Genomic DNA, 8,862 nt, shown 5'->3' with positions numbered 1-8,862 from the left:
TTTCATCTTCTCTGTCAGAGGTTGGGAATTCATGGGGAAAATCCTTCAATGTGTGAATGTGTATTTCACTATAAACAATAACTTCAACATTTGTCCATCCAGCAACAGCTCCTTCTGTTGGTCATCTTTATGGTTGCAACATCTCAACAGTATTTATCTATCAACCACTGAGAGTCTAAACTGCTGTTTATGCAGACGGTGTAAAAAATGACTCATTCATAGACGTACTCATTGTATTAGCATTTAAGAATGTCAACAGCAGTCTTGGCAGTTGTTTAGCTGGAACTCACATAACAAAGAGACAATGGGGGAAGAAGAACTCACCTTGCAGCATCTGTCCAGAAGAGCTGCCAGCTTCAGGCTTCATTTAATCTGCGAGTTTGGACAACTGCCTGAGCAGGTTCAGGCAGAATACACACCTCTTACTTACTCTCAGGGCCCTCGCCTCAAACAGGTTTTTCATCTGGAGTTGAGCTCAGAAAACTAGAGCGTGGGTGTCTCTGAAAACCTGCAACTAGAAGAAGTCTCTCTGATTATCTGGCAACTAGCAGGAGACGACACTGTCAAAAACATATTTTATAACTCTTCTGATAGATAAACAAATCCTGCGGGACAGGGCTTTAAAGATGGATTGGTGGTGATTTGCTAACTTAGTACAGGAGCACTGAGTGTCTGCAAAATGCACAAACTTCTTTTGTTTCAGGGTTATTTTTGTCTTAATTTGATAGTGGCAGACATACAGATATAATGTGCAAGGGGAAGACAGAAAAAACAAACAAATAAAACAATTTAAAAAAAGAAAAAAAACTCATGGGAATCAAACTGGTCCCCAAAGTCCCCAAACCCATTAATTTATTGTGTTTTATTGCCATATTTAAGCATTTGGGGGCCACAGACACTAAAAAGTTACCAAGTGAGAAAAAAAAGAAAAGGCTGACAAACATGTATTTATTAAATAAAGTTTGACTTTATAAAATTAGTTAGTTTTGTTTATTGCATTTTTTTTTGTCAGGAACTGTGTAGAAAAACATTATTCGCAGACAAGGAGAAGAGATATACCATTAGCTGCAAGCTAATTTCCATCTGCAGAGCCTGGACAGGGAGACACAAACACTAATACAACTAATTAAATTAATACAATTACTAAAAATACAACAAAGGCAGTGTTCAGAAAAAATAAATAAATTTTGCAAAATGTTAAAACCAAGACACACATAATAGAACATACCACAGGAGCTAAAATCCGACCCAATAATCTGAGATGAGGAGAGAAAAACATCACGTTCACACCAGATACTAAAACTGAAAGACACTCCTATTCCAAAACATTACACGTCTTTGTATGTTAGTCTAACAGTGTATAATAACATGAATTTATGAGTCAATGTCACTAAAATATGAATAGTGTGGTGTGTAAGACAGCTGTCATAAGACTTAAAACCTGTTGTCCTTTAAATAAAAGTACTTTTCTCATTCTTTTAAAGCTGTCAGCTATTTTGTAGGAGTAACAAGGTGTTGTTTAGATTGTGGATATCTTACAGAAGGTAACTCCTTATGACTTAAAAGTTAAGTATGTAGGATTTAAGGGGATTTAATGGCGTTTAGCAGTGAGGATTGCAGATTGCAGGTTAGAATTGCTTCAGTGTTCATTGTTCGGGAGGTTTTTACCTCTAAATTATCCAGAGGTCTCCTCGTCTCCAAAACAAACAGACCATGTGTTTAAAACCAGTAAGAACACTGAATAAACCAGTTTCATGTTACAAATCAGTGAACCAACACCGTTTGGCATGTTGAAGACTGGCAGTTTGTCCACAACATGCTTCTGGTCACCTTTTTCTTTGATAACTTCGATCCAGGCATTCTGGAGGTTTTTTACCAGGAGACAAATTATTCGCAGAAGTCTCCTCTCAAAAATAAACGGACCCGGTGATTTAAACTGCTAAAAACACTGAATAAATGAGTTTCATCTGAAAAATCAGTGTTTTTTCTGATGGTCCTCATTGCAGATGGGCTTCTAACTACGTTGGCTGATGTGAAAACACAAATGGCCCTATCTCAAAACAGTATTTGGTTTGTCCGTTCTGGGCTACTGTAGAAACATGCTAGTGCAACATGGCCATCTCCGTAGAAGAGGACTCACTCCCTCATGTAAACGGCTTATTCTAAGGTAACAAAAACCCAAGGATTCTTATTTTTAGATGATTATACACCAAAGAAAACATACGTATTACATTATATTCCAATTCTGCCAATATATCCTCCTAAATCCTACACACTGGACCTTTAATTTTCGGAGTTTGCATTTCACAGTTGCATCTGACACAAGACATTAATGACTTGTTTCAAATACACCGCAATACAATACAGCAAAACAAAGCCAAATTTGAACACAGTGCAACATCTTTTAATAATGTTTATCACCTTCATCATACATTCACCACAAACTCTCCAATCACCAAAGTCCTTTAAATTGATTTGTGTCTTTCTGTGATTCAAAGAAACACTGATGTTTCTACTGAATCACTGAGACAAAACCTAGGACTCTCCTGTGCCATGCCGTGCAAGATCAGACGATAATATGAGACCAATTTTGTTTCTCGCTCCCACAGGGAATCACACGCCTATAAAAGGCAGCAGCGCAGCAGCAGCAGGTATTGTCATCATCAAGCAGCCATCGTTCATTATCACCGCCTATCACAGGAAGTGTTAAAGGCGATTCCAAAGAGTTGTTGTGTTGTGGGTGTGTTCAATACTGGTTTCAGTGTGAGAAGCAACTGGGGATCTTTGTGTTATTCACAGGCGATTTTGCCATCAAAGCTGGAGAGGGCGATGGCAAAGGCCTGCACGGCACACATCGGGTAGTTGAAGTCCAGCGTGAAAATGTCGTCAGCTATTCGTCCGAACTGCATCACAATGTAGTCCACTGGAAAAGGCAAGTTGTTGTTTAAATAGGTAGGTAGGTACTGTAGGTAGGTAAGCAGATATACTGTATGTAGGTAGGCAGGTGTAGGTTGTTAGTTATTTAAGTAGGTTAATACATGTTGGAAGGTAGGTATACTATAGACATATGTTGGTACGTAGGTATGTAGGTAGGTTAGTTGGTAGGTCGGTTGGTGGATAGGTGTATTTTGGAAATTACTAGGGTAGGCTGATACATGTTGGTAGGTAAGTATACTGTTTGTTGGTAAGTAAGTAGGCAGACATATGTTGATAGGTAAGTATATGTTGGTAGTTAGGTGGGTAAGTAGGTAAGTGTTGGAATTACTTTGGTAGGTGGATACATGTTGGTAGGTAAGTATACTGTGTGTTGAGTAAGTAGATAGATATATGTTGACAGGTAGGTATATGTTGGTAGTTAGGTGGGAGGGAGGATAGGTAGGTAGATAGGTAGGTAGGGAGGGATATGTTGTTAAGTAGGTAGGTAAACAAGAAGGTAGACATATGCTGGTGTGTAGGTAGGTAGACTTATATTGGCTGGTAGGTAGTTAGAGATATGTTGTTAGGTAGGTAGGCAGGTAGAGATACTGTATGTAGTTAGGTAGGTAGGTAGAGAAATGTAGTTCAGTAGAGATATGTAGTTCGGTAGGTAGGTAGATAGATAGAGATGTGTTGTTAGGTAGGTAGATAGATAGAGATCTGTTGTTAGGTAGGTGGGTTAGTAGGTAGGTAGGTACGTAGAGATATGTTGTTAGGTAAGTAGGTAGGTAGAGGAGTTAGGTAGGTATATGTTGGTACATATGAAGATAGGCAGTTATATGTTGGTAGGTGAGAAGGTCAGTCGATAGGTAGGTAAGATGGTTTGCAGGTAGGTAGGTATGTCATCACGTAGGATAGGTAGATATATGTTGCTAGGTAAGTACAGTAGATAGGGAAGTGGTAAAGATTAAATAATACAGACTCATTTGATTTATGTCAAATATTATGAGATAATATTAAGTCATGACAGTATTAGACAAAACGAGATTTTGACCACAGAAATCGTCAGAGGATAGCCAAAGAAATTACAGTTCATTCTGAGGGGAACACGAATATCTGTACCAGATTTAATCGCAGTCTTTCAATTGCTGTCAGGATATTTCCCTAAAAGCCTTAAATGTCAGCTTCATGGTGGCGCCAGAGGTGAAGTCAGCTGATCACCAGAGTCAGTAGGATTTGTCCTCTGGGGAGCATGAATGTCTGCACAAAATGTCATGGCAATCCTTCCAAATGTCGTTGAGATATTTAAGTCTAGACCAAAGCGATGGGCTGATGGGTATTATTTACCAGCACAAAGGACATTATGTTACTATCATGTGCTGTAATATCAAGGTGAGCACAGAAAGAAAAGGCCCAGTTCATGTTAATGTTAAATAAATTTCGAATAATAGCAAAAACAACAACTTCTCTCTCTGGCAGATGTCACTTAATTTTAATTAGGTCAGAATTTATCCTAAATTGACTAAAGTAAGGAGCTATGTAGTTAAAATTTTCGTGTAGTGTTTCAACTCATAAACTAATACAGAAGAAAAAACCTATTGGCGGACTAATACATGTGATGTAAAAAAAAAAAAAAGAATTGGTATATAAAAGTCTAGTTTTCTGATGTTTTGTTTTTACATCTGTAGGTGAAGAGAAGAGGATTTCCGCAGACACACCTGTCTAAAAGTTATTGATGGTGTGTATGAGCCTCAGAAATCTACTTTTGTTTTGTAATACAAAACTGTAGTTAAGCACGATGCAAACAATGGTAAAAAAAATCATGAAAACTCATTAATACAAGGCAAAACTAAAAAAAAAATGTCCAATGATCTAATCAATATATATATATTTCATTTTCAAAGGTTTTTAATCTCTATAAATTTTTATGACAGCAGTAATCTGCTTTGTATTTTTTTCCTTATAATCTAACATAAAAATAACCCCCAAAAAACAGGACTGTTTGTTTTCATAGACAGACAGAAACTGTGGATGACAGTACTCACCATCTTTGCTGTGGACTACCTGGAAGTTCTTGATGGAGGCCTGGGTGACCCTGCCATTGAAGTTGAGCACATGAGACGCAGTTTCTTCGTTCCACACTGGCGTCTTGTTGTGAAGCTCGATCAGATTTTCCATCCTTCTATTCTGGTGCCTTATCAACAAGCCGTCACATTCCTGCAAAGAATTAGACAAACACGAGTCAGGATAAACACCAACAAAGTGTAATATGATGTTATATCTTGACTTTGTGCTGCTCTCATAATAGGCAGACAACATATGATAAATCAAGCTACAAATGGTATATATTTATCAAGTTGACACTGTGCAGAGCAGTGCGGCATTCTGGGATGCCTAATTTTGCTAATGACTCATCTGATGGTTTCACACATATGAATCAACAAGTCAAAATATCCACAGATGGAAATACTTCCTTGATAATCCCAATAACACACTTTATATAAATATCAAATTACTTCTTCTGGTGTTAAACCCTGGTGACCTGGTCTGGGAACAATTATTTTTTCTAGTAAGTTTTTATGCTCTACTCGAGGCAAAATGTAAAGTAAAAAATGAAACAAACACTTAACTTACATTTCTTGGTCGCAAAGCTACTCGTTCATTGTCCTTGTCCATTCCTGGAATCACGATCGTCATCCTTCTGGGTCCTTTCATCCCTAAGACATTTGTTTCCTGAAGCCAGAAATAACCGGAGAGTTCTCTCAAATGTTTCCATTTTTGTTTTTAAATCAAATGTACCCTAAAACATTGTTTATTAAAAAGGAAAAATATAATTTATGATGAGGTGTTTAATGACTTACATAGATGATGCCTGCTAGCTCCTGCCGGGCATTAGACATATCTGGAAGAGCTCTCTCTGGATTCAAAGCGTTGTCAAATACGGTGAATTTAGTACCCATTAAATTGGACCTGGATAACATATTACAGAATTAAAATAAAGAATATAATAAAAAAGAATACTTTAGTGATATTACACATTTTGTATGCTGCTTTTGATTACACGAGTGAATGAATGACAGGGTTCCCCGACATTCTTTAGCATCAAATCCAAAGACTTTTCAGGCCAAATTTCCTCAAATTCAAGGACTCAGCATAGCATAGTTGGAGACATGGATCAAAGTTACTTACTGTTACAACACTGAGCATTTTTATAATGAGAACTAGTTGGCTCTACAGAAGCTCAAAGACAACAATTAAACGACAGTGACCCAACTGTGGGAGACTTAAATGTATACAGTATAAAGTAGCATATTTACTAATGTTAAGTAAAAAAAAAAAACCAAAAAAACCCTTCAATTTCTATTCTTGCACAAAATATATAAATTCAAGCCCTTTCAATGACCCATGTTTGTTTATGTCTATTTTCAGAACCTTTAAAGGCCTTGATTTTTTTTCCCTCACATCATTTTTTTTCAAGGATTTTAAGGATCTGTGGGGACCCTTGATGATTTCTGCAGTGTACCTCAGCTTTCCAACGAAATTCTCTCCACCTCTCGATAAATCTGTGGCATCAATGGAGATAAGGTAATTTGACGTTGTGCATTTCTTTCTTTTCCTTCCTGCCAACAGGAATGTCTACAAAAAGAAAAAGACACAAGCAGTCCTGTTAGATCTATAGAAAGAGAGCAATCTCATGTACAAAAATCCCAAAATGAGGACTACTCATTTACTTTACAGCTGCACTGTTTGCTAAACAAAATCCCCAAAAATTAATAACAGCAACAAAGAGAGTCCTCCGACCTTCTTTTCGTTGTCGAGGTGAAGGTAGTACAGAGGGTAGAGGCTCTTGTCCATCCCTCTCTGGTCTCGAGTCACTCTGCATTTGACGGTCACGCCCTGCGGAGCCGGCGCCATCACAAACTTCTCCAAGTTGTCAAACTCAATCTGAGGTGATGGAGATCTCTCCTGGTAAAGAAGCATGAAGAAGTTAATGTTGAATCTGTCAAAGTGAAATTACAAATGTTGGCTCATCTGTGTGGCATTAAATGAACTGTCTCTTTTATTTATGTTTGAGCTGTGAGGTTTGAGATACTTTTTTCTTCTTCCCTTTCCCCTTTTTCTTCTTTGATTTTTCTTCTTTTTCTGAGTCAGAATCGTCACTTTCTTCTGCTTTTGCTGAAATACACAACAATAACTGTCAGACACTTGTCAAGGACTCAAGAGGAGGATAAAGTTTTGGGTAAACCTGCCTTTCTTCTTTGTCTTCTTGTCTTTGTCTCCTGATGTTTGGAACAAGGATGCTGAGGCGGCGGGGGGTTTCTTCTTTGATTTGGTTGACTTTGTCTCCTCTTCACTGTCATCACTGTCTGATTTTGCAGCTGCAGGAAACAGGTGTAAAGATAAGATTTTCCGTTGAATTTCATAATACTGTAAGAACTCTTATTCATCAATAACAACAGTTTATTGCCAGCTAATGCCTATCTTACACTACAAGACTTTAAAATTACTTAAAAAGAGTACAGTCTGACACTCTCTCACATTTAAAGACAAAGTGAGTTTTAAGTCACACACTAGCAGATTTTGCAAAGAATGGGGATCTTGCAGGGTAGCTATTTGCAAGAGTAGATTGCTTTTTGCAAACTAGATTCCTTTTGAGATTGTTTCCCATCCTGCTCCTGGTGAAAAATATGACACCAAACTCCCTTGAAGGAATATGACATTTTCACAATTCCTTGTGTTTGCAAAAACACATAATTATAGAAACACTTGGTTCTAATTTACTCTTTGCAAGCTATTGTTGGTGCAATTAAGGTTGAAATACCATCTAGGCTTCCAAAATTACCAAACAGTGACCTTCTGATAACAGCAAATTACACTTATATTTAGAGACAAGATTAAAAAGCGTCATATGTCGACAGTATTCTTGTCAGTTTATCACCTTAACTCGCTATTAGCCTCTGTTGGTTAGCTGTGCTGTTTTAGTGGGAGGATACTGTGGGAGTGAGAGGGGATCTGTTTAAAAAATGTAGCTTTCTCACTGAAAAAAGTGCTGGTTGGTGGGTCAAATACATGCCAGATTACAGAGGCCGTGTGTCCTCGCCGCAGGGGCTACGGGTGCGACTCCAACCCACAACAACAACAAAAAAACCCATACACGCCAGAGTCCAGATTAAACACAGATTGGTCACTAATCAACTGCACCAGTTTCTCTGCCTTTTCCACAGAACAAGAGAACCAAGATATATTCATGTTCTTTCGCCTCCCCGTTTAATGATTCCTGTTAAGTGCTGGAAAGAGTGCAACGATTGGTTGCTGACAATGTTCATGTAACCTACAATAATATTAAACGTGTTTGATTTTGCCCGAACATCAACATGAGTGAAATATGACGTAAGACAGGTCAGACTGAGTTTTATAACCCTCTTACACAGAACGAATGAGATCACGGGAGCGTTGAGCAACCAGCATTAGAAATTTGTCTGCGACAGAGAAACCACTTGAAAGGTTGTTTGGTGTAAGGCTGGCATAGAATGTGAGGTCTCTTCACAATAAAAGAGGTTCAATGGGCAAACCACACAATTTTTGGTTGTGACAGTTTATCAAAATGTAATCACCTTTCTTTTTGCTTTTTGAGTCTTTTTCTCCGTTTATCTGGAACATTGAAGCCGGTTCTTTCTTCTTGTCCTTTTCCTTTGACTTGGCTTTTTTTTCTTTTCCATCAGAATCTTTGTCCTCTGAAAAATAACAAACAAGTAACACTTAGACAAACAATGTCAACATGATTGCATTGTGAATTTGAAAGTAAAAAAAAAAAATCCTAATCAATGAAGAAAAAAGCATTTGGGACTGGGATGGATTTTGTAAGAGGAGATCAGATTTTGAGCATGCAATCCTGATTTTGTGTACTCAGTTTATAATTTGCTCTCACAGTTTCTTACAGCTGTT

At 37.7% G+C, this 8,862-nt stretch overlaps 1 protein-coding gene across 4 annotated transcripts in view; it reads right to left on the bottom strand.

The window, feature by feature from the left end:
• Window positions 1-934: 934 nt before the first annotated feature.
• tulp1b (TUB like protein 1b) overlaps window positions 935-8,862 on the bottom strand; it is a 58,593-nt gene continuing 50,665 nt past the window's right edge. For all 4 annotated transcript variants that reach the window (XM_088091026.1, XM_088091028.1, XM_042508685.2 and 1 more), the window contains 9 exons: window positions 8,532-8,651; window positions 7,167-7,295; window positions 7,010-7,092; window positions 6,718-6,882; window positions 6,440-6,552; window positions 5,778-5,886; window positions 5,551-5,649; window positions 4,962-5,133; window positions 935-2,923 (listed from right to left, as the gene is read on the bottom strand). In XM_088091026.1, coding sequence (XP_087947152.1) covers window positions 2,790-2,923; window positions 4,962-5,133; window positions 5,551-5,649; window positions 5,778-5,886; window positions 6,440-6,552; window positions 6,718-6,882; window positions 7,010-7,092; window positions 7,167-7,295; window positions 8,532-8,651 — 1,124 coding nt within the window. In that variant the 3' untranslated portion in view covers window positions 935-2,789. The remainder of the gene's footprint in view (window positions 2,924-4,961; window positions 5,134-5,550; window positions 5,650-5,777; window positions 5,887-6,439; window positions 6,553-6,717; window positions 6,883-7,009; window positions 7,093-7,166; window positions 7,296-8,531; window positions 8,652-8,862) is intronic.

Source organism: Plectropomus leopardus, chromosome 2 (genome assembly GCF_026936395.1).
Source record: "Plectropomus leopardus strain MGB_pleo_1.0 chromosome 2, ASM2693639v1, whole genome shotgun sequence".
NCBI lineage: Eukaryota > Metazoa > Chordata > Actinopteri > Perciformes > Serranidae > Plectropomus > Plectropomus leopardus.
Note: the sequence above shows the minus strand (reverse complement) of the source record. Positions and strands in the feature narration are given on the sequence as shown.